Source organism: Halyomorpha halys, unplaced genomic scaffold, assembly GCF_000696795.3.
Source record: "Halyomorpha halys isolate HHAL.00 unplaced genomic scaffold, Hhal_1.1 Scaffold58.1, whole genome shotgun sequence".
NCBI classification, from domain to species: domain Eukaryota; kingdom Metazoa; phylum Arthropoda; class Insecta; order Hemiptera; family Pentatomidae; genus Halyomorpha; species Halyomorpha halys.
Window position 1 is genome coordinate 2849352 of NW_027110919.1, and position 25862 is coordinate 2875213.

The 25862-nt window shown below is 28.3% G+C and overlaps 2 protein-coding genes across 4 annotated transcripts in view; one reads left to right on the plus strand and one right to left on the minus strand.

The window, feature by feature from the left end:
- Window positions 1-18: 18 nt before the first annotated feature.
- Window positions 19-24902, plus strand: LOC106692466 (uncharacterized protein C2orf42). 3 transcript variants are annotated; one of them, XR_010843865.1, is made up of 14 exons: window positions 19-455; window positions 2848-3021; window positions 4368-4502; window positions 4627-4812; window positions 6376-6532; window positions 6659-6771; window positions 7828-7944; window positions 8356-8452; window positions 9118-9248; window positions 10877-11062; window positions 12732-12879; window positions 14051-14197; window positions 23678-23795; window positions 24891-24902. XR_010843865.1 is itself a non-coding variant. In XM_067049044.1 (13 exons), the coding sequence occupies exons 1-12, from the start codon at window positions 243-245 to the stop codon at window positions 14179-14181; spliced, it is 1788 nt and encodes a 595-aa protein (XP_066905145.1). In that variant the 5' UTR covers window positions 19-242; the 3' UTR covers window positions 14182-14197; window positions 23691-23795. The 3 variants fall into 3 exon arrangements, 2 of the variants coding, with proteins under 2 accessions (XP_066905145.1, XP_014293910.1); XM_067049044.1 differs by lacking the exon at window positions 24891-24902 and having other exon boundaries at window positions 23691-23795; XM_014438424.3 differs by lacking the exons at window positions 23678-23795; window positions 24891-24902 and adding an exon at window positions 14965-19175 and having other exon boundaries at window positions 20-455.
- The window catches only part of LOC106692463 (ciliary microtubule inner protein 2B), a 96530-nt gene continuing 90236 nt past the window's right edge, over window positions 19569-25862 (minus strand). The window contains exon 7 of the mRNA XM_014438420.3: window positions 19569-22246. Coding sequence (XP_014293906.1) covers window positions 22181-22246 — 66 coding nt within the window. The 3' untranslated portion in view covers window positions 19569-22180. The remainder of the gene's footprint in view (window positions 22247-25862) is intronic.

Here is a 25862-nt window from a genome sequence, read left to right on the forward strand (position 1 = left end):
GTTATCGTATTTATTTATATCTTGCTTGATATTGATGTCGGTGCGGATTTGATTCTTGACAGCAAAAACTTTTTGATCAAATTCTTGCAAATAGTACTGCTATTAAACATGACAGCATTAAGTACCATACTACTTATTTAAAAAAATGAGCATTGGACTTATTTAATCTAAATTCGGAAATAAAGATGCAACTTTAAATTGAGTGGTGTTGAAACTTTTGTTTTGCTTTAATTTAAATAATAATGCAAAACGAAGATCGTCTTAGGGCTATGTTAAAAGATCTGGGAAGGTCTACTCTCCGTGGAATTAGGAAATGTTACAAGTGTGGGACGCTTAATGGTACCAGAGGTCTTAGTTGTAAAAATAAAGCTTGTGATGTTGTTTTCACTGAGGCAGGAAGAAGAAAAAAACAAAGTATGGAAGTTTGCAAGCTTAATACTGGTACTTCAACTCAGGTAATATAATTACTTTGCTGATGTAAAAGACATTTTTATCTCTGATAAGATATTAATTATTGTGTACACAGTTTTTATTTTTAAACTTGAAAACAACCTGTAACCCCTCTTTCCTAATATAAATTATTATTAAGGAGCATATAAATTAAAATATTTTTTATATCTCATCTTGAATATCTCTGTAAAACCTGATTCAGGGTGTTTCATGTATCAAATTTACATTATTATTTCTTCAGGTATTTAAACAATAATAGTTGGTGTGTCTTAAGTGAAGATGACTTAGCAACATACCTTGATTAACAGAAAGTAAGAAAGATATGTTGATCAGTAATTGAAATCTACTCTTATTTTTTTCTTAAAGTACAAATAATAACATGATTAGATTTTTGTATTTTGAATTATTTCGAGGCACTTATAAACAATATTCACTGACACACATGTCAGTGATTGAATCTACAGATTTGAGTCAATATGTTATTATAATCTATAGATGATTGACCGATGTGAATTATAAGAAGGTGGTTTGGGCTGCAGTGAAGAAAAACAAAAATAAATTTTCTACTGTTTATTGATGGTTAATTTTTTGAGAATTGAAACTTTTCCATCAATAAATAGTTGAACAACACTATTTTTGTTCTTCTTGAACAATGGCATAGTTAATAGTATGATTACATACAAAACATCATTAAACAGTTAATACAATATATTTATTTCTTAGATTAGGGCCAGGATTTTCATGTAAATACATATTTTTTACTAAGAAAGTTGTCATCAGGTACCTACTCTTTTTTTATATTTTGGGATCAATTCAAACCAATTTAGATTTGATATTTAATATTTATTTTTACTCCATATTTAAATTAATCACAACATGAACCTACATATTTGTGTCACGATTTTGTCTAACATAAAAGATAATTTTAGATTAGATTAGGCGTTTGATCTTCCAGCGAACAGCCCTGAAGAAGGCTAGAAACTCTAGCCGAAACGTTGGCACATTAAAATAAGTTAATCGTACTTATTTGTGTTTTTCATTGACCGCACCATCTTCTCCTCATTCATCATCCACGGTCAACTATCTCTCATAATTATAAAAAAGATAATTTTGTTTACAATTATGTATTTCTGTCCATTTTTGAAACTAGATGGCGTGTTTGGATCTTGGCCAGTTTTAAGTTAGGTACTCTCACATTGTTATATTTCGAAAAAAGTCATTGATACTACCCCTCTAGGACTGAAGTTGAGATTATTTTTGTTGATCAGAAAAATAAAACAATGAAAAGCTCTTATTCTTGATTTAATGAAATATCTCTCCCAAATATTTGTGAACCAAAGTGATATTTAGTTTTCTTACATGTTGAATTTGTGAACTAAATCTTTTTCAGTTATTATTTTTGTTGTTGCATAATAGATTTCCATTTAAATAAATACAATAATAATTGCATTATATTGAATTTTTGATATTATATATAAAGTAAACAAATAATTATTAATGTTATTTGACACGTTATGGTTTAACATAATGGCCAAATATTTTCCTAGTTTATAGTAATTTATATACATAGATATTTTCACTTTGTAACATGAAGCTTGTCTTGAGATTATTTCTATGTTTACAACAGTTATATTAGTTACTCTGACAAATTTAAGTAACAGTCGTTTATAAAATGAAAACTCGGATTCCTAGTTTTGCAAAATATCAATATTTTATAAATACTATAAATAGATAAGTTAGACAAAAAAAAAATACCACTATGAGGCAAAATAAACTATTATGTCTCAACATTATTTGCACTTTCTGATTTTATAAGTAAAAACTTAACAAAAAAAATTATATGATTCTACGAAATAAACAGAGAGATGTGGACAGAAGAAAGAAAACAAAGTCACACAGAGATAATAAGGGAAAATGGAAGGAAAGGAAAAACAAAAACGAGAAAGAAGCCAAAAGTGATGGTATTCGCGGGGTCTCTAAGGCCATTCCATGAAAAAAAAAACCAGAGTATATATATATTACTGTTGTGATTTAAACTTATGAATTAACTATTCTTCATTCTCCAAAGATATGAAATTCTGATAGCTACTAATAACAATCACAAATGTTGTATTAGATTATTAAAGGTTAAAAAGATTTTTATTGTAAAATCTGAATTAATGTGAAAAAGAAAAATTTTTTAGTGTTTAACTAGTTGTTTTAATGTACGCATATACACGTTATTCTTGAATAAACTATGAAAACAATAAAAATAAAAATGCAGATAATTTATGTTGTATGTTAATAGTGAAAGTGTAAGTATACCATTCTTGTTTGATTACTATATATTTTTTTGTACTTACTTAGATACTTATATTTTCTTTAAAAATAATAAATTTGTTTAATATTTCGTTTTAGGTTTTTTCTGTTCGAGTGAGGGACAAGGGACCTGATTTTAGGGGATTTGTTCAACTTCCTGTTGTGCAGCCTAATCTTGATGAAACTGAGTCAGCTTATTTGAACAGTCTTTCAGCTTTATGCTTTGTTGAATCTTGTCAGCGACTTTTCAATACCAATTTGCTGAAGTGTCATGTATGATTAATTTTATTTTTAGTTGGCTTTAAGTCTAATATTGAAATAAGGTGATGATTAGGTTTTCAAATTGATTTAACTTTTTATTTACCATTAGCGTTTAGGGTATTTCTTCCCAGCTAGTATGCTTAAAATCTACTTCTTCTTCTTGATCACTCCTTTTCTACTGCAGCTCCGTGAAGTGCCTTCCGATAGAGCTTGATCCATAGCTCCCAGTCCTGTGCTAGCATCCTCCTCCTTTTTCATTCCAGACCTCATCTATCAAATTTTCTAGGCATAAATTTCATATAAATAAGTTAAATTTTATAAATTATTAGGTTTCTCCAAATAAGTATAAAGAGAGTAATCATTATATGAGGTGTTCCAAAACCAGCCAAATCCTTTTTCAAGTTTTAATTATTTTTTTTAAGTAACGGTTTGGGAACTTGATTGTAAAGATTAAAATAATTATTTTTTTTACGATCTCAGGGGACCTAGGATTTTTATCACATAAAGAGGTTTTTTATTATCCCAGTTTTCCAAATAGGCATGTTAAAAATGACAGTCATCTTATTTATAGATGATCTCACTCATAGCGGTCGATATGAACTGATATTCATTTATAGAGGTGAAAATGTTAATAAAAATTAAATATTTTATGTTTTTATTGGTAGGCATTAAAAAAAAAAAAAAAAAAACGAAACTTACAGCTTAAAAAAATATGGTGTATTGGTTTGTATTTGAGTGCTACTAGCTGTAAGGTATTTTTCACTGATATAAATTTAATCAACTATGCAGGGATTATCAATATTTGACATCTCAAAATATTTATGCAAGGTTTTTAATGCCTTTTCTGTCACTCTTTCTAGTCTATTCACAATTCTCCTCGTCTTTTTTTTCTATTTCCAAAAAGTAAGAAGAGCATGTAGAAACAATGTTGTCTTCAATGAGCTCTTCTGAAACTATTGATTCATTAACATTTTGTGCACTTTTATTCACTTGCTTATAGTACAAAACCTTAGGCATTACTGGAAAACGAAGCATGTGGGGAAGAAATTCAAATGTTTGTAAACAAAGTTGTCACATATCTGCCCATATCTGATCAAGTACATTACTTATACAAGCTATTGAGCCACAAAGTCCCAATAATAGAGGTAAAAATTGAATAAAAAATGTAATAAATCAAATCTTTATCACAAATATTTGAAAATTTCAATTAACAGAGGTATTTCAATGCAAAAGTGCTCTTGTTAATTATTGGTATTAGAGGTTCCTCACTTATTCAGTATAGACTTAACCAGGTTACACTGTATGAGGTACTAAAATTAGCAATATTAGTGCATATGTTATCATTTAATTTGCTCTAGGAAAGTGGAATGGTGCAACCAAATACCACCTGCCAGCATATACAGTCTGCCATGAGGTGCTGTAGTGATGCTGTTGTTCTTCATATTGATTACAAAGCCTTAGAAACAATAAATACTTCTAAATATATCAAAGATGTAAGTTTTTTATTTTTATTATTTTTTCTTTTTAGACATTAAAGTTTATTAAGATTAACTTAGAAATAGACTTTGTTGATATTTTGCTCTAATACCTGATACAAACTCAAGTTTAATATTTCAGACAATCTGGCAGTTGAACACAGAAACACCTGGTGCTTTAGTTCAAAGGGTATCAAAAGCTATAATGGCTGTGAAATGTAAAGTTACAACAAAACATCCTCTCGGATTTCTTCATGTTACCTTTTTTTTTTCTACAAGACTGAAAGAAAAAGATTCTTACTTTACTTGTACTTGTGCTACATACAAGGTTTGATTTCTTTTTTTCATTATTGTTTCAAAATATCAATAATTAAAACTAGTATACGGTGCTTTTTTAAATCTTAGCCATTTCTGATTAATGGTTTCAAGAGCCAAGTTCCCTTTTGCGCTAGGAAGTGGGCAGAGGATATAGTCATTGATATGATTGCTTGTCTTGCAAATCCAAACATATGTATTTTCTAAAGAAATTTTGTAAAAAATGTGCAGCATTGATGTAAATTTGCAGATGGTAACATTTTGTTATCAAATTGTTGGTGGAACAGCTTATATTTCTTCCAATTAATTCAATGACACCTAGTGCTTTTGAGAAAAAGCAGGAAGGTCCCTTGGTACCTTCTTTGGTCAGTCATAGAGAGTTCACTCAAATTAGGTGGTTTAAAAGTTTCAAATCTTCTGCAGCATTTCTAAATACTCAATCAACAAAACTTTGTGTTTTTGATGAGTTAAGGAATCACTTTCATGTTGATATATATATTAAACTGTATTTAACACTTCTTTCAAAGTGTCAACCTGTAGGACTACTTTGAAAAATCTTTACAAAATTGAGGATATCTGTATGGTTTAGTTAAAGATGTCCTATGACTGATTTATTCTGCTCAATATCCTGAAGAACTATAGTTATTTTTCTCCATATTTTCTTGTAAATTTTTTCCTCAAAACAGTACCTAAATGCTGTGTTCTCAACATTGAAACATGACCAAAAAATTTCTGTTGATATTTAATCAGGTCTAAATTTCACGAGAGGTTTAAGGTAAAACTGAGAAGTGTGCATATACATCTGTGCCTTGCATATTTTTAATAAAACTTTAAATTGACGTAGTTTTAACAAGTTGAAAAATGGATTTCAGCCTTCCTAGTAGAAATATAAAATCAATTAGCTTCTTCATAGATCTTCAATTATGGGCAGAATTTTAGGTTTTTAATGAGAATAGTTTAGTTTTTAATGTATCTTTGCTTAAATGAAGAGATTATTTAGTGAGTTTAATTTGATTCAAACAAGATGAAGCTTTCCATGTTATAATATTATAAATGAAACAGTAAAGTTGATTATTGCAGAATTTGGGTGTTTTATACACATTTCGGGTTTTTACTGCACGGTTTTGCATATTTTGGGTTTTTTACTACATTGTTTTCTGCACTAAAATCTGGTTCTCTACTAATAACCATTTGTCAGAAGAGGATTTGTTTCAGTATTATCACCCTCAGCCTAAATTATAGTAAATCTATTCAGTGTATGCCAGAGACCTAAGGTCATTTAAAGTAATCAGGTGAGTACATTCCTGGATTTCTGAAAGGATTATTAGAGTTGGAGAGGTCGACTGGTTAAATAACTGAATGATTCTTGTCTCTTAACCACACAAAAGTATTTCCAGTCAAACATAATCTTAGTGAAAAAAAGTGAAATTCAAACAAAACTGGTTTAATGTAAACATTTTATTTTGTAATTATTATGATAGAGTACTTTTGTTATAATAATGAGTTTGATAAAATTTAATTTAGGTTTTTTAAATGACTGGTTTTTTCAAATTCAATTTAATTTTTTTTTTTTAAGAATCATGCCAAATCATTGGATAACTCAAAAAACTGTATTCATTATTACGCTTGTGTAGCTGCTTTCGCTTCTGATGCGAAATTGATCAGTGAATTTTCAACATTTGTCTCAAGAGAAAGGATTGCAGAAATATATACTGTTGAAATTGATGCAAATGGTATGTCAATGTATGAATTGGTTCACTTTTTATTATTATTTTTTTTCTTATGGAATTGTTTAGAAAAACATTGTTTATTTATATTTATAATTACATTATTATTATTATTCATGATTCCAATTGTAGAGGACGAGTGCAGATTAGTAGAAATGTTAAATAACACTATTAATCAAAGTGAAGTAGAAATTGAAGTATTGGATAAAGATAGTTCCTTCATGCTTCCTGAATTTCCTGAATCGGTAAGAAGTTGTTGATTTAAAAAAAATAAATAATAAGCTCTTAGAAGTAGATATTAATAAGCTGTTAGAAGTAGGTATTAATAAGCTCTTAGACATAGATATTAATAAGCTGTGCAGATGGGGAAAATATCTATGATTAATCATACTTCATCAAATAATTGATAACTCAATAATTATCAACTTTTAATTATTAAATCAATGTATATTACTGTTAAAATACTTAATAGGATATTGTTAATGATTTGACTTTATAAAATGAAGTGAAATAAAAAAAAAAAGAAACATTATTCTGGGACAATAATTAATATTAATGGTATTGTTAAAGCAATGTACATTTGTTGGCTATATATTTACAAAACTGCACTTGTCATTTATCTGGTGTTAGTAGATTCAGGTCTTGTTTGTAGATTATGGTTGGAGGAACATAATGTGAGGAGATCATGGATTTATTATTGTTTTTGTTTGGTATTTTTCCTCTTCGTCTAGAAGGAAATGTTGCTACTGCAAAAAACTGTATCTCAAAAATATTTGTCATGAGTTCCATTACGGCTTATTTCGAAAGTTTGTAAATTCACTATAAAGCAGTTCATAAGGATAATTTTTCATAGAATAGTAGTTTTTGTGGTATTTTACAAAATAATTTCATAAAATGTTGTTCTTCGATATGCAGAAAAACATTTTCAAATTAAAAAAGCTATATTTGGAAAATATTTAATCTAAGGGATTTTATTATGGCTCTTATGGGATTTAATTTGAGCTTATTAAATGCTCTATGAAGTAGTTTATGAGGACAATGTTCCTTAAAAAATTATAGTTTTTGTGATATTTGCCAAAATAAATTCTCAAAATATTGATCCACGATAGTGGAAAAAATAAATAATGAAAATTTACACCACAATTAGATTGATTTTCTTTCTATTATTTGCATATGTGATGCTTTTATAAGACACTGATTCTCCTGGCTGCTTGTGTAATTCTTAACCTTGTTTGAATTGTACTCACTCTATATAATTTATTGTAATATTTTAACAATGTAATTAAAATGTTTATTTTTAGGATTTAGATGGATTGACATCGATTGTTGATGTTTCTAATGATCTTGATACTGGGCTTGACCCTCAAACTCTCTCATCAGTTATGAATCAAGATATAACTGGTAAAATAAAGATTAAGGTAATTAATCTAATCCAATAATTGCTTGACCAAAGTATTTTTTAGTAAATTTTTATATTAAAATGTGCTGCAAAAATTAAATTTATAATGGATTTGCATATTCATATTTGTTTATATTATAATAATATATAATATTTATACTAATAAGTTTTTCATTTATGCTAAGGTATTCAGACTTTAGCTTTACCAGTATGTAATATTATATAATTATATTATAGTCACTATATACCACTTGACATGTCAGCTATGATATTTTTATAAAATATGAGTCAGTACTATAAGAATTTAATCACTTAAAATTTAATAATAATTAGTTAGAACAGAAATTTAATAATAAGTATTTAGAACAGAACTTTAATTAAGGATTTTTTTTATTTGTTCTTTATTATCATTGTTTTTTTTTTATCCTAGCCTAAACCACGAAAAAAGAAAATAGCTAGTTCAAACACATTAGAAAAAAAGAGAGGAGGAAACAAAGATTTAATGAAACAATTCCCTTTTGCTGAAGGTTGGTTCGTTTTCCTTTATGAATCAATTAATCGCTTAAGTAATATGATTAAAATTAATCTGTTAAGCAGAAATGATTTTTTTTTTCATTGTTCAGTATTAATATATATTTTATCTTTTATAAAAGGAAGATGGTCTAGATAGGGTCAGAAGAATTCCAAAGTCCACCACTATAACTAATAACGATACCCCCACTCCTCTATTCTTGTACTTTCCTCAACTCGTGTCCTATTTTATATATTATTTTCCTTTATTTTATTCTTATTTACCATATTTTACGTCTTTTAGTGTGTACTGTATTTTTGTATCTACTTTTTTATTTGTCATTATTTCTTTTTTCATTAATTGTCTAATACCTTTTTGTAATTGTTATTTCATCTTATCCATTCTCTTACTTTGTTACATTATTTTAGTTGTTTGTATCTTTTTTTAGCCCTGATGAAGCCCTGTAAAGTGGAGTAAAAGGTTGACTCATAATAAATAGTTTAATTACTATTTAAGCTCTTTTGACCATCTTGACCCGGACCACCTTCTTTTTATATTCTACACACAGTCAATCAACGATCTTCCAATTTTTTCTTATACTCTTAATTTTTAATTACTGTTGCATGAATGTTGGTAGTTTATTTAGTATCTTATGAATTCATTTTTTATTCTTTCTGTTAGTGTCTCCTGATCCAAACACAGTAACATTACCTTTCATAAATTGGCTTGCTTCTGTGACGGAAAGAATGAACCAGTTAATGCATTTTCAGCTTGATGGCAAACCTGAACCTCTTGTCTTCCACATTCCACACGTAAGTCAGGTTGTTTTTCTTAGTGTCACATAACATGTAGTATACCTAAATTGGCACTTAGTTGAATTAAAAAATAAATGCTTAATCTGTAAAAGTAAAATTACTCTTGTGGAACATATTTTAGATGTTTTTATTTTTAATACCATTTTTCATTTTAATTTGTATATTCTATTGATTTATGATCAATATACCTCTACCTAGCATCATAAAAATTATTAAATATGAGATAAAGAATGGTCTGTCACTTGTGCTTTTCAATCAAGTTCTTGAATTTATAATAATAATAAGAAACATCAAAAGGAAAAGAGTAGTATATATATGTATATATAGTTGACCGTAAAGATTTAAATATAAGTAGATGGTCAGGGTTGCGGTCAAAAAAAGAAGAACAAATAGTTCAAAACTATTTTAATGTCCGACGTTTCGCCCCACTTTGCAGGGCTTCATCAGGGCTGTTCAAATCGAACGGTTGAACAGCAATACAGTTGAACAGCAATACAGTTGAACAGCTGTTCAACTGTTCACTTTGAACAGCCCTGCAAAGTGGGGCGAAACGTCGAACATTAAAATAGTGTTAAACTATTTGTTCTTATTTTTTTGACCGCAACCCTGACTATCTACTTATATTTAAATGAAAAGAGTAGTATATTTTAGAATGAAAGCTTAGATAATGAAGTATGTAAATAACATAACAGTTGTTGGAAGTAAACAGGAGAATATAAACAAACTTCTTGAGAGCAAATTAAATTAGCTTACAATAAACAAAGACAAGAGAAAGTATATGGTAATGTGGCCAAACCATACTCGACTGGTTAGACCTAGAAGAACTTTGCCATGAGGAAACTCAAAATTCTCAAATATAGACAGATTTCTTTTTTTCCACTATTATCTTAACAAATGATGAACTTAGTGGGATAAATAAGGATGTAACAAGATGAGTAAAATCCTCTACTTCTCTTACTAATAATGAAATCCAGAAAAAATCTAAGAAAGTGTATACGCTGTAATAAAACATGTTCTTTTACCTGATTTTGAAAATTTATTAGCTCCCATCAGTTTGAGAGATAATAATGGGGATGAGAGCTAAAAAGATTGAAGAAGGGAGAAAAATGAGGATTCACAAAACTCATTAGTCATTATGTCACAATATACAGACTAAAAGTTTAGGAAGCTGTCGTCTATCTCGGTGTCATAAGACTACTATGAATACCACAGTAGATGGCTTATGAGATATATAGACAGATGAAAGAAAGATAACCAATTTGAAAAAAAAAAAATATTCATTTATAGGTTTTAAAGTGTAATAATTCTTTACTTTTGATAGGTTCCTTTGAAGTTGTTTACATAAATATTATCTTGTATTTGGTGCAAATTGACTTTACTTACAATACATTACTACTGATCCTTCTGTTTTTGAAGGGGTGGATATTAAATGCTATATTTAGGAAATTGGAATGAGACAGTGTAAAAGGAATATGATTCCTGGCATGCTCATACAAGATTTTATTCATTTTTTTCTCTCCCATTCTTAAACAAGTTTAAGCATTAGATTTAAGCTGCTCTAATTATGTTTCAGAAAGTATCCATGTTATTATGAAACTAAATTTATACTTATTTTAATTTTACAGTCATTTTTTGATTGCTTGTTGGATCGTTTCATGACTCAATCCATTGAAGGTAATAAACGTAAGCGTCTCCCAAACCTAGTTTCAACATTTGACAGAAAAACGACTCCTCCATTTGGAACTTACTACAACTATACCTGGCATATTACTAATCTATCTCATGCCAAAGCTATCTTCGACACACCATTAGTAAGTAATATCTTTCCTTTAGATTGTTAGTTTGATTCTTTGTCTAAATTCAATTGTCTTGATGTATGTAGTATAATTTAAATAATAAGTTGTAATTTCAGAAAATTATTTAACTTTTTTTTATCTGAATAAAATTTGCAATAAAACAATCAATAATCTTTTCAAAATTGTTTATAATTACTTCTTTTATAAAAAAAAATTGGAAATTTTATTTTATAAATTAATTATGGCTATTAATTAGTTTTTATTATGTAGGCAATAATAGTTAGATAATTTGAATTTTCTGATTTAATGACAAGGTATGAAATAGTCAAATAATTATCTATTAAGTTTAATATTAGAAGTTTTCACAATGAACTTGAATAATATGGGTCATTACCAACAGAGAGGGAGCAGAAATGATGTCTAGACAATTTTTGTGGTATTTCATTTATCATTTTAGAGCTGAGAAAATTTTTATTTCTACTTACCATAATGTGAAATTTATAGTGTGTAAGTAATGTGATTGTGGGTGCATGAAAAGTGCAGGTAAAAAACGAAACGTACATAACTGAAATTACTTATTTAAGATAGGATTGTACTTGGAATGTTATAGCGACTTTTTTACGAAAAACGACTCATAGAAATACCACTTTGTATGATCAATTTAACATTTATTTACCATTTTATCCAAAACGGCTCAAATGGTCTTGGTTAAACTCGTCATTTTATTCATGATCAGTTAGGTCTTATCCAGACTGAAATAGTCTTACAGGGCTTAAATGCTGAATTAAAAAAAAAATCTTCCTAGTATCTTTGATATAGAAGTACCTTTGCTATCATTTATTTGAAATAATTTACCATCTCTTATTACTAACAGTAAGGAAAAATGGATAAATATAAAATATGAATAAAAAGTGATAATTAACTGAAGAGAAAATGAATGTTTTTGTGTTTCAGTGGTTATTATGGCAGTAGTCAGTTTTTACTTTCACTTTCCTTATATATGAAAGAGAGAAACACTTTATTAATGCTAACCAAATATATTGGATTGCTAAAACACACATAATACTTATCAATTCATGATTGTTTATATAAATACTAACATATATAGTAAAGAGAATTATTACCTGAATAATAAAGAAATTATAGTTTTAAATTTGTTAATGAAAAATTCTATCTGAAATTAGAGTGTTAAGTAAAAGTTATTTGATGTGTACAACATATTTTTAAATTGTGGAGTGAAACTGCATCTAAAATTGGTATTTATCTTTTTGCAATGAATTATTTCTTTTATGTAGAAAATTGATTTAATTTGTCGGTATGTATAAGGTCTTTCCCATGCACAAATTATAATCCCAGTTCTTCTATAATAGGTCAGAATATTTGTATAAACTTAGAAATGATTTTTAGAACTGGTAGTTGGCTATGACATTAAGACAAAAATCTAGGTTTTCAGGGTATTGCCGTTATGGTTATGTTTCTGGGATTTTCTTGGTCAGAGCTGTGTTTTACTAGGTTTACTTTCTCACTATTTTTTTTACACTTTTCTCAGTTGTCAAGAAAATCTAACCTCTCTATTAAGCCAATCTAGAGCTGTTCTGATGTCCGTTTTGATTTTAGATTTACAATATTTAATATATATAAATGGAATTTAAAAGTAATATTTTTTCCTTTATTTACCCTTTAGCTCTCATTAAATCTTTCAAGAAGTTTTGTTCAGACCGGTGAAGGAACTTATGAGGAATTGGATCCTGCTAGTATTGAAGAAGGGCTAGTGAGGCGGGAAGGCCAGCGTCCAATCCGACCCATTGAACTTAAAACATATCTCAAAATTGGTTAGTATGGGGTTTTTATTCTAATTTTAATTTGTTTTATGATAATATATTAACATTGTGCTGGTAGTAGTAGCTCTTCCATAAATAGGAATGTTCACTGTATTTGCTAGTATTTTCTGCCATCAAGTTATGAATTTCAATGATTAATAATTATTTAAAATTTCAGTTGCAGTTATATTCTAAAGCTTATTATCATTTTGCCTGTTAAAGTACTAGTATTAATTAGCATTAAACTTTTATTAAAATTAAATGTTCTTTTTAAATTTGTATCTGATATATTTTTGGGGTTGGCCTCCACAGGCATCTATCTGGCTTCCCATAGAATGTTTGGTCTACTATTCTCATCTTCATATCAGTGACATATTCTATTAGTATGACTCTGCTGTTTATAGGATGCCTCAATAAGATTAGCAATCGGAAAGGAAAGATAAATTTGTAAATCATCAGTAGAAAGATGATATCGGGAGTGATAAATAAAAGCAAGTATATCAATGATGTAGATATGAAGAAAAGTTAGTGTGAGGGAGGAGCCATGAGGGATGCCACGTGAGAAGAAGAGGGAAGATGAGGTAACCACGGAATCATTTTAAAGTGCTCTTGAATGATTTATAATTAGCTAGATTGTGTAAAATTATTAGAACAAAGAGAGATCTTTTTCTTCAAGATATGAGGAACGTTGGTAATGGACTAATCTTTTCAAAGGTTTGTGTAAATATAAAAGAATAGCAACAGTTCTGGAGTTTGGAACTTTTGATGGAGAAGGAACCTTGTTAAGAAGACATATTACAATCCCTTTTCAGGCTATAGGAAAGATAGAGGATTGGACGAAATATGTTGGAGATTGGGAAGAATGATAAGGAAGTAGAGGAACTTGAGGGAGGAATAACCATTAGGTCTTTGGGTGCGTCAAAAATGTTTCCTGACTTCGATTCTTCTTTTTATCATAAATGAGTCTTTGAACAGTTTTTTTTTTTTTTTTTGTGGAAATTAAAAAATATTCCGTTTAAAGATTACTTATTCATAAACTAATCAGAGATAGGGACCAGAGCTATCTGCGTTATCTCAGAATTTGCAGTATAACAAATTGTATTTTAATTAGGGTTGACTGTATCAATTAATAATTTTGATTACTTGTGTATATAAAATTAATATTTTTTTTTATATATTAAAGGAGTTGACTCACCTGATCAAGAATCTCCTTCTATTTTATCGATTGACTGGACTCCGAATGTTCTTCCTATTTCGAAAATTGGAGAATTAAAGATTACTTTTGAATATGGGCATATACATGGTCATCTTTAATGGAAATCTGTATAAGGTAATTTACCTACAAAATTAAGTTTATGAATTTTTCTGTACTGTATATACTGTTTCAGAGTATATTTTTGCTACTGTACTATTCGGCTTATTTAATTACCTTTAACACTTTGATCACGGTTGATGACATATTATCTTCAAGCTGTGGTGGCTTGGGAGTACATATGACATTTCCCGTCAAGGGAGGTCACTTTTCTAGCCTGCCTTCGGAGTGGTAGGAAGTGCTCTGCAGTCAATTTGTCAGATTGTCAAAATTTACTTTATGCCGGTCTTCTTTGTTTTTTAAATATAATTTTCATAAATCAGTGAACACATATTTGGAGGTAACCAACATGACACATAATCAAGGAGTAATGAAATCAGAACAACAGTTTGGATATCTTATTGATTCATAGATTCTGATGTATTGAGTTTTTTAGATTGGATGTGTGTTTAAAATGATACTGAATATTATTTTTTGTAATATAACCCTTTAAATTACTACTTCCTGTAAATTAGATACTTGTAATTTAACCCTTTAACTGCTAAAGGCGGCATGAGGATAGTGGGCCGTTAGGTGTGATAGGAAGAGACAAGATGTGTGAGGTGACATGAGGTTCACCGACGCTTTTCATCAATATTTTTTTCTTACTTATAGAATTTTTTTTTTTAATAGTTTCCTAACCTACTTTTTGATGCAGACTTTGAAAACACCACTGGTGTGGTTATTTTAACCATGAATTTTTAAACTTTCTTTCCTGTTGTTGATAAATTAAAAATTTGTTTCAGTCTTTCTGTACAGTGGGCGTCGCCATGGCTCTTCCTCATTATTGTTTTGTTTATGTTGGGGATTGTTGAGTATGGTATAATTCTGAAGCCTGTGACACAGGGACCTTTCACAGGAACCACATTTACTTTAATATTTGATCTCATTTTCTTTAATATTTTACTTGAGTTTAATTATTTATATCTAGAATCATTCAAAACTAGCATATACTTATTTTGAACATGAACTGTTGGATAAAAGTTTGAATAGAAACACATATAAATTTGAATAGATTATTTTACTTTAATTTCTTTGCACAGATGGCAAAATATTGTCACTTTTTCTTTAAAAAGAAAGGGTTCTTCATACTCTGGAGTCTACTTTATAACCTAGCAAAGATTTTTAAGTTCCTGAGAAAAGACTCAGTGGTATATAATGGTGGCAAATTATAACATGTAAATCAAATTCATAAAATTGCAAATTGAATTTTTTTAAATTTACAACCTTGAAGTAATATAAAAGTGACTATTAGCATTTTCCCACATGACCAGAGATATTACAACTTGTGTTCCCTTTTAAAATATTCATGTCAAGGGAAATAAAAAAGTAATTTTTGGTTTAATAATTTCTCCATTATTCTAGGTCTATAAAATAAAAAAATCAAATTAAAAGTTGAGACCCTCTACCCCCCCCCCCCACGAGGCACTTCTCTAACATCAATTCAATTTACTTACAGATTTTCAAATTGTTTAACTCACTGATGAGAGGCAGTGGAGGTATAAAATCTTGAAAAAATGGTAGGGTCGGAGAAAAAGTTTGAACATCCGCAAAAGGCCCTTCTCTAACACTGATTCAGTTGATATCAAAATTTCAACCATTTGAATCAAATTAGAGGGCTGTAGATCTGGACAAAAGCTTAAAACTGTAAAAAAACAAAACAGATTAGTTGAAATGTTGACTTGAATCTATTGTTCTGACTAGAAGACACACACACACTGGATTTCAACCAGTGGGGGCCTCTGGATATAAATATATGTATGTTTTTTTTTTTGTTTTTTTACAAAGGTAGGGATATCTTAAAAAAAAAAGACATGGTTAGGCACCTACCATAGTGTGGGATTCTTACCCTCCAAAACCACCTCCCTAAACCTGTTTTTCCTCTCCATGGGATCACTATTAGATTAGATAGATACTTCATGGAGTGAAATTGCTGAGTGCTGCCTCATGTTGATAACATATCTATACAATATGTCTCAATGTTAGAACAGTCATCGGTCATATGTCATTTCTTGTTTCTTGCATGATCTAGTCACCTCTTTCTAGCCCTCTCTTGTACTTTCAATCTCTTAAGGACAAAGTTCTTCACTTCTGCCTAATGTTTGTCTGAGCGCAGTGTGTGTGTGTCAGATATCCCAGAAACTTCTGAAACCATGTTCTAGGAGTAATGTAAAAAGGATTTAAAATACACCCCCATTCTCCTCCAATAGCTTTTGATCCAGAGCAGAAGTCATGGTTTTTGTTGAAAATACTACAAAAACTGATGGATTAAGCAGATTTAACTTAACAACAATCCGCCTCTTACACCTTAACAAAATATTTCAAATAGAAGTCCAGAAGCTCTATTATTAATGATTTTGAGTTGTTTTTTTTTATTGTTGGTCATCTGGTTATTTATGATACTTTCACCTTATAAAGTAGTAGCTGAAAAATACTTTTAAATAAATGTTTTTTTCTACTTTACTTTTGTCCAACAGTATTTATTATTCAGTTTGAGTAACAGTTTTATTAAGTTGAGAATAGTTTGCTAGAGAGTTTTCTTTGCTAATTTAAGTAGTGGTTAAAGATGATCATTTTTATTGCATTAAATAATCATGAATGCTTTACTCTAGTTATACTTTTTATTAGTACTAATTATGAGTGCTAATTGTGGAATAGGTATATCTTAAACCATCAGGATAAGACTAATTATATATGTTGCTGCTTTATTTTCTAATATGGAATTTTAAGAATTAATTGTATTTGTTAATCTGTTAATTTATAATATTTGTATGATTTGATTGTTTATCATTACATACAAAAATACATTAATATACTCAGTGAAACTTTTCTAACTCTGTGTGTTAAATGATTTTGTTTGTTATATCATTGACTAAAGATATAAAATTGCATTGACATATATAGAAGTTTCACTGTGCACATAAATATTATTAATGTATGAATTATAAATAATTAAAGTATGAATTTGTAAATATGTTACTTATAAAAATATTTCTAGTTAAAAATGTTTTAGTCAATTTACTTATTACTTGTAAAAATACCTGTGTAATATAAGAATTTATGTTTGTACAAATAAATTGATATATGTTCAATAACAATTGACAATTGAAATAACTAATGTTTACAAAATGTTTTTGTAGACTAAAACAGTAATTTAGTATTGATAATGAAGGTTGCTTATTACCTGCTAATATTTAACATAAAATCTTCCATTACTTTCCTATATATTTCATACAAAATTAGACTAACATGAATAAACATTTATTAATATTGCTTCATAATCTTTTCTTAGCGAGTATATTATGTATTAATATAATTGTTCAGTCATTCAAATAATGTTAATAATTAGTTAACCCTTTGACGAGGTACGAGATAGGGGGAGGGCGAGCAGGGTGGGCACCTTGGACAGAGGTGTTGTAGCTTACTGTTAAAGGGTTATGTGCTTTTATCATTTTTCATAACCAAGGCTGTGTTTTCTGTTTATTGTATGATTGAGAGTTTTTGTTATATCAAACAATCAATATATTTTAGTCAGATAGAGGATTAGAGAGACCACTATTATAAATATAATATTTGTTCTGTTCCTTTTTGTTCCATCATATTATATTTACAAATAGTAGTTGGGTTTGTGATTTACCTGTATATCTGTTGATACAAAAGTGATATAGTTGTAAATGATGGATTTATCGATATTTTCAGTCTTTCCTTGGGTTGGATCGAAATTTTTTCCCCAAATTCCATAAGTGAATTATGACCACCCTTGTATTATATATTTATTTATTGTTTTGTTAAAAAATATGTCTCATTTTTATATATATTTTTTTGTTTATTGATTCATTGCATTTATATTGTTTACCCAATTTATTTCCACATTTTACAGTATTGGAAGTTCCTTATGAGGTGGGTGATTTACGTGGTTTGCCTACAGATTGTGCCAATTGCAGAAAAACATTTCCTCCCTTCTTTATGTTATCTAACTCTTCCAGATTTTAGTAAGATTGTTTTATTATTCCCCAAAAAAAACACAAAAGATAAGTTATATATCATTATTATAGTTTTTAATGCAGATGTTTACAGAAAAACTTAAACTCAGTGTACTTCTCAATGAAGTACTTTTATAGTTATAAAATATTACGATCTAGCATATGGTATTAATTATATTAAATCGTAGAATACAATGAAAAAATAAAATTTATTTTTAAAAAACTCAGTAAGGAAGGATATTAAATTAGAATGGTTTTTATTAGTTTTATCTATCTCAGTTTTCTCTATGATATTCTCATACAATATATATTACATGCCTCTTGAATGTCAGAAATTAAATCTGCAACAATCAGTACTTGTTGTGAGTTTTTTTTAGACTAATAGAGCAATCTTATTAGAATTTATAGTGAGGGTTAAACAACATGAAATAGGGTATGTGGTGAAAATGTTTCCCTGCATCAACTGGCGCAGTCTCTAGGAAAACCAGTCACTAATACTATATTGAATTTTATGAATGTCATGAATAACTTTAGTCAAGCATTTATGTTTCTTTTTTATATGCTTTACTTTGCTACTGTTAATAAAACTTCTTTGATTAAACAAAATATATTGACTGAGGGAAAACTATTTCTGCATTTTAAGTCATTTAGATATTTAATTTTGTTTTAGATATGTTGGAAAAATTTATATTTTTCTTGTGATAGTTATATTTTATAAGTTTTGTATGTAAATATTATTATATAGTTATTTGTATGTATTATTATATATAATAAAGTTTAAATTATTTGTTTTATTTTACTACTCCAAATTCCTTATGCTAGCAAATTCATATTAAAAGTGATTAATAAATTACTGATTTGTGATAGATACAGTTAGCTAAACGTAATTTAGATAATTCAAGGAATCCTGATAAAATAGAGTTTCATAAAGTATGTATTTTGTGTTTTTGTTTGTTAAAATTGCAATGCCCTATATTACTTCTTTTATCCTACAATATTTCCTATGATCTGATTAGAATAAAAATGTTTTAAGGCTATTATGACTAGTTATATTTAAAAAAAAATAGACATGAGGAAATTCTTTAAAGAAATTGTAAATCTCCCTTCTAAGTTGGGCGGATATGAATAAATCATTCTTACTAAGCTTTTAAATAAAAAAGGTGAGAAAAATATTAATTAAAATCATGAACATTTTCTTCTACTTGGTTTCATTTTTCAATATTTTACTAATCATAAAGCCTTGCTAGTTGTAATATTTTAATAATTGCTTTAACATTTTAACTTAGATACTTAATGATATTTTCTAATATCTACTTCATTATAACCTAACTTAGTTGGACCGCTGTTAGAAATTAATTGTCTTTGAAAAATTTTAATAATTTTATTTTACAATAATTTACATAATTAAATATATCTTATGTATTTTCCTTTATCCAATATTTCATGAAAAAATATTGGGCAAGAATTTTAATTACATCATGTGACGATGAATGGCTAACAATATTGTTTAATATTGCCACATCGTATGTTATGTCCATACCGACCATGAAGAAGTTGATAAGTATAGTTGATTAGTTAACAAGTTATCAACTTCCTCTCGGTAGGTACAGATATGTTAAGTAATTTTACAGAACCATTTTGTTAAAATATCTGAAAGGTGCCAATTTGATCTATCTAAATATGTGTTATTTATTAACAGATTTTAACAGCATTATTAAGCTATTTTTTTTTACTACTGAGCAGAATCAAATTCCAATGTATATTTCTTACACATTTCCAACATTCATGTCAGAATGTAAACCTGTTAATAACAAAACTTGTTTTAACTGCTCTATTGTAAACAGAATAAAATTTTAGAATTTTTCTTTGCTAGAAATTTTATAGTAACAATTTGTTTTTCCATTAAGTCTGTGAGAAAAGACATTTACAACTGATTATTTTTTTTTCTTAGGAGAGAAAAACAGTTTATTAAAAAATGTTTAGCTACCCAACTTCATTGGGTTGCCTTATACACAGCATACTTATAACTTAACAATATGTAGAATTATTTTTTTAAAATTTAATTATGACCAGATTAGTCTAAATATTGATTACTAAACAATGTTACACAAATATTCTTTATACTGATAGCAGTTTTTCTGAAAAAAGTTTGTAGTAATCAGCACTTGCAACCATGAGCCCCAGATCACATACACCTTTTTATAAAATTGAAAGTATTTACATTTTTACTAATACATATTCTTAATTAACATTTTATATAATAATTTAAAAATTACTAATTGTTAAATATTTTTATAATGATTAGAATTTTGAACCTTCTCAAGTTCTAATGTAATAAAATATTGTGGACGGATGCATAGTTTTATTTACAGATGTTTAATATTAGCAATTCATATTATTTTAAAATCTATGGTTGCACCTTAACTTCTATAAATATGCAATTTAAATCTCTAATGTTACTTTTAGAACCAACTATATTTACAAGTATTTACTTCATAATCCCTGATCATTTAATTTTCTTAACCACGATATGTGCAAACATCCTAGTGGAAACACTGACAGATATTTTTTATAATAATTAACTGATTCTTTAAGTTCCAAAATAACAGTATACCACTTAGTACATGAATTAATCATGAAAATAAATAAATATCTTCTACATCCCCTAGTTTCCTTCTTCCATATCGAAGGATAAGGAATGATTGATTTGGTTGTGATGTCCTATAATATATAGGATATATGAATAACCTCTTAATTTTTATTTATTTTTATAAATACATATTATTTCAACAAATAATGTATTGAAGTTGGGGTAAAATTATTGGTGAGTTGAGGTAAATTATAGCTTGATGGTTTTGAGCATTCAAAAATGATCCCTACTTTTCAACTATTAACGGAGCTAGGGCAAGTCTGATTTAATAATTTAATAAATTTACAATTAAAGATTGATTGTTTAAATTTACTTACAAATTTTTATTTTAAGTAAAACTTCCTTAGTGAAATTTTCTGTTATTATTCATAAAAATAAATAACTTAGCCCTGAAGTACCTAAAGATGTGATATTATATTCTTTGGAGGCAGTATTGTCAATACTATGATCCAACTACCTAATACGTCCCTGGATTAACGTCCTGGTAGTCATCTCTTTAGGTTTCAGTAGACCAATACGTCTGCCAAACCACTTTTAAATGCCAACTGTAGGTCTAAGAATCGAATCTGGTCCTTTAGCTCAGAAAGCTAAAAATGTTTACAATTTACACTGTTCTTGTAATTAATAAATTTAAACATTTTTAGAGTTGATAAAAATATCAAGAATTTCTTCCATAGATAAAATTCAGTATTTGTACATAAATGTTCACTATGTATATAAAACCATATATGGAAGAATCAAAAAAGATTTTAATTTATTCTTTATGACACATTGGTAATTAACTTACACCAAGTTCTAGATTTTTACTATTCTTATCTAGTGAGTATAGTAATTTCAATTTATTGAGTTAATTTAAATTATGAATGAAATATGTTCTACAGTAAATACACATACAATGTATATAAACATTATCAATGTGTATATATTGTGTGTGTATAATATGCTCAAAATTATATCATAGAATGATATCTACTGACAAGTCAGTACTTTTCTGTGATACATATACAATGAATTGTGTTATAAATTACCCTATCTTAAAAGCAACATTTTAAAAATCAATTTTGTAATAGCAAACCAATATAAAAATTCTACATAGCTTTCTATTGGACCAGAACTGATTGAGAAAATAGACAGATATATAAAATTGTATTTCATTTAATAACTACATCTAAATATATTACACTTTTGTTCAATCCATTTGTACAGAAATTTCTTCAGTATTTAGTTTATAAGTTGGTGTATTTAAGGTGTATAGGATCATGATCCTCAGTAGAAAGGTTGATTTGAATACACTGCCAAAGACCTTCGAGTAGTCCTTGGAGGAGATCGTCAATAAACAGGAGTCTGGTACGGAACACTTGAAATGCCTTCCATTGTCCTCAGCCTTTCTCTGTCCTATAATTAACAATAGCAAGAATTCAGACTATAATATCTATAATTGATACCAAAGCTACTGCTTATGCTAATAGATAGTTAAGATTTAAGAAAATACATGTTGAGGATGAGGAGACAACCACAAATCATCATTGTTAGAAGCTTTTTTAAGTTGACCTTGTCTTCCCAGAAAGCAACTAGACTTCAACAAAACTTTTAGTATTGTACCCCTTTAATTCTGGGAGTATGATATGTATTGTTTCAGTTTAAAACAAAAGAAAAAAAATCTTGTTAAATACTATATTATTTTAATTTATTGCTTCATTTGTAATGAAAGGTGAAAAGGGACAAAAATAGATAAAGATCTGGAGTTCCCAAAAGTAATTTTTTTATTCCTCTAATAATGGTGTATTTTTAAATAGAGATAGTATGTATTAATAGTTATCAATAAAATGATAATCTAAGGAACATGAGATCACATAGAATTAAGATAAAACAAAGAATTTAATCCTTATTGAACATGCTTGATTAGGTTTTTACTGTATTTTTAATACACAGACATAGATTTATATAAATCCCAAGAGACAAAAAAGAGAGTAGTGTTGAAAATGTTTGTTGTATTCGCCCTATTTCTTGCAGCTACTGTGGCCCATCCCAGGTTTGATGGATTGCTCAATAAGGTTCCTAGTGAGTGTTCTTTTGCAAATAACATACAAACAAAAATAAAGACTAAAAATTTTACAAAAAAATTATCTGTTTGTGAATGAATGATAAAAAAGGATTAACTCTCCAATGCTGTAACTGGATCTCCCAGATCCATGAGGTAATTTATTTGTGCCTTCCTTTCAACTGGTCGAGTTGGGGATTTTCTAACACTTCTTCTATCTTTCTAACTGACTGACTAAGGTAATCAAAGCTGACAACAGTGGTATGGTCATTTCTTAACAAAAACATATTCTGTAAGGAAGCTCCTTTGTCTTTAAGGGACCATGGCTTCCTGGGATACTGTATTAGGGTCAAACAAAAAAATAAATAAATACCATTTCAAAGGCTGGTGGTAGATATTTGTAGTACATTTTACTATATTTAAAATACATTTTGTGTGAATAAACTTTATTATATAAAACCTTTCAGAAAATAATATTAAATTTTATCTAGCCTTGATGGTTCAGAGATTATTATTACTTGATATATATTGAAATTGGAGAAGAGGATCTCATAGATCTAGTGCCAGCATCTGTGGGTCTGTTATGGGCTCCCTGAGCAGTGTTAAGGCCAGAATGTCCAGAGAAATTTTGTGTCAGCATTATATAAATAAAACAAGAGGTGGACTGGACAAGAATGCGGACTTTAGTAATTGTGAAAGAAACGTGGATTTTACAAGTCTTCTTGTTTCTAAATAATCTATCTTTTTTTTTTTTATGAATCATTTTAATTTTAATCAAATTACAGCTGATTGGTGCAGTTTGAACAGGTACTGTGATGAAGGGTACCATTGCTGTAATGTGCACACTTGCTGCCGGAATGAACGCTACTGCTGCAAAAATGGCTACTGTTGCAAGAATAACACGTAAGTGCAACATTGAGATTCAAATTATTACCTGAAATATTCGTTTTTTAAATGTTTAAGTTATTTATTAATAATTCTTAATTCTTTGACAGCTGATTGGTTAAAACATTAGGATTATAATTGAAACATTACTTGTTTTAATCCTTGCCACAACTTTGCAATACAGCTTGTTTGGAAATTAAATTAGGAAATCAGAGATTACAATATCTATTTCCATTCATTAAAATTTTCCAGCTATTTGGAACTCTGGAAACCATAACACGATTCCTGGGTAGATCACTCCTATCTGTGTTCAGTAAAATTGCCTTGGTAGGCCAAGAAGTGTCATATACCCAGGAGATGGAGGATTTCATTGCCTGAGGAATTGCAAAATAAGGATTTGAACTCGGAACTTTTGTGTTTTTAAGCAGGTTGACTACGTTGAACCCATATGTATACACATATATATTCGCACTTACCATTTTAAGCATGTGTTAAAAATGTAATTAAAAATATCGCTACAATTATAGTTTTATATCAAAAATGAAATATCCTTATTTGGATGAATTAATAGTTTCATAGTCCCATGGTTTCCTGTATATAGAATTGAAAAAAAGATCTATATCTATTCTAGATATAGAATAGAATTGAAAAAAACAAGAACATTATTTTGGGACAAGGACCCTCAATATAGTTGATATTGTTGAGATAGTTATATGAAATAATGTAGAGATAGTTCCACAGTTTTCTGTAACTGGATATAGAATAGAAAAAAAACATTATTTTGGGACAAGTTCTCTTGAAAACAACAATAATATAGAGATAGTTCTGCCATTTTCTGAAAGTGTATATAGAATAGAATAGAGAAAAATATTATTCTGGGTCTAGGCCCGTTGAAAATAACAATAATGTACAGATAAAATATATCTTGCTAGATGGCTATATTAATACAAATAAATCAAAATGTGCAGTATTTTTGACGTGCATCAAATAAACTAAATGTGCAAGGAGATAACTGTATATTTTTCTCAAATTTATTTGTAATTCCACTCTATTATATAACTATCAAATGATAATTAAAATGCTTTAATGTAATCAATTTTTTTTCATTTTCAGTCATCATGAGGCTTCCCCATCACTTAGCGTGGCGAGAAGTGACCTAGGATTAAATCAATATTTAAAAGAGCTTCATCCCAACCCTTGATAAACCATATTATAGATTTAAAGCTGTACATATTTGTTTTCTTCAATGAATCCTTGATAAGTATTATTTAATTATATGTAATGATTATTTAATTGAGAAAGGCACTGGTACCTTTATTGGATGTTTTGGTTTCTCTATGACATTGCATTGTATCAATTCTCAACAAATTATTATTTAATATATATGTATGTATAGTTGACCGTAAAAATTGATATATAGGGAGATGGTCAGGGTTGCGGTCAAAAGAGAAATAAAAATAGTTTTTATAACTATTTTTATTTCTCTTTTGACCGCAACCCTGACCATCTCCCTATATAAAAATTATTATTTATTATTTTTAAAGATAATATGAAAGCAGATATTGTATAATTTAAAAATAAGTAATGGTATGGCTTTATATGAATTGCAACAGAGACATCTTCAATTACATGAGCATAGTTGTGTCATTATTACACTAAGATAACCTTTACATGGTTCCAAACATAAAAAAGTAGTGGTTTTGATTGAAGAACATTTACCTTAAAGGAATTGCAAGACATAGCTACAATTACTATAATTTTGTAAAGTAGTTACAATTACTCTATTAAATTAGGGTAATTGTAATTGAGATTTTCAATTACAATTAATTTTGATGCTAAGTAATTGCAATTACAATTACAATTATTTACGTATTACTATTATGAAATAGTTTGGTGAAGAATAAATTCTTATTTAGTGAAGAGAAATACAATTAAAAATAAATTGTTCTAACAAAAGAATTATACTATCAATTAAACAAAACAATCAAAAGAAATTTCCAGTTGATATAAAAATAATTGAAGATTCAGCATGTAAGAGAAATGGTAGGTTTTTTCAAATGTTCTCAATCTAACTATTGAAAACCA

Coding starts and splice junctions, on each gene's coding strand:
- LOC106692466 (XM_067049044.1), top strand. CDS start 243: ATGCAAAACGAAGATCGTCTTAGGGCTATGTTAAAAGATCTGGGAAGG. Junction 3,022..4,367: donor CCAATTTGCTGAAGTGTCAT/GTATGATTAATT, acceptor AATTTGCTCTAG/GAAAGTGGAATGGTGCAACC. Junction 11,063..12,731: donor CTATCTTCGACACACCATTA/GTAAGTAATATC, acceptor TTTACCCTTTAG/CTCTCATTAAATCTTTCAAG.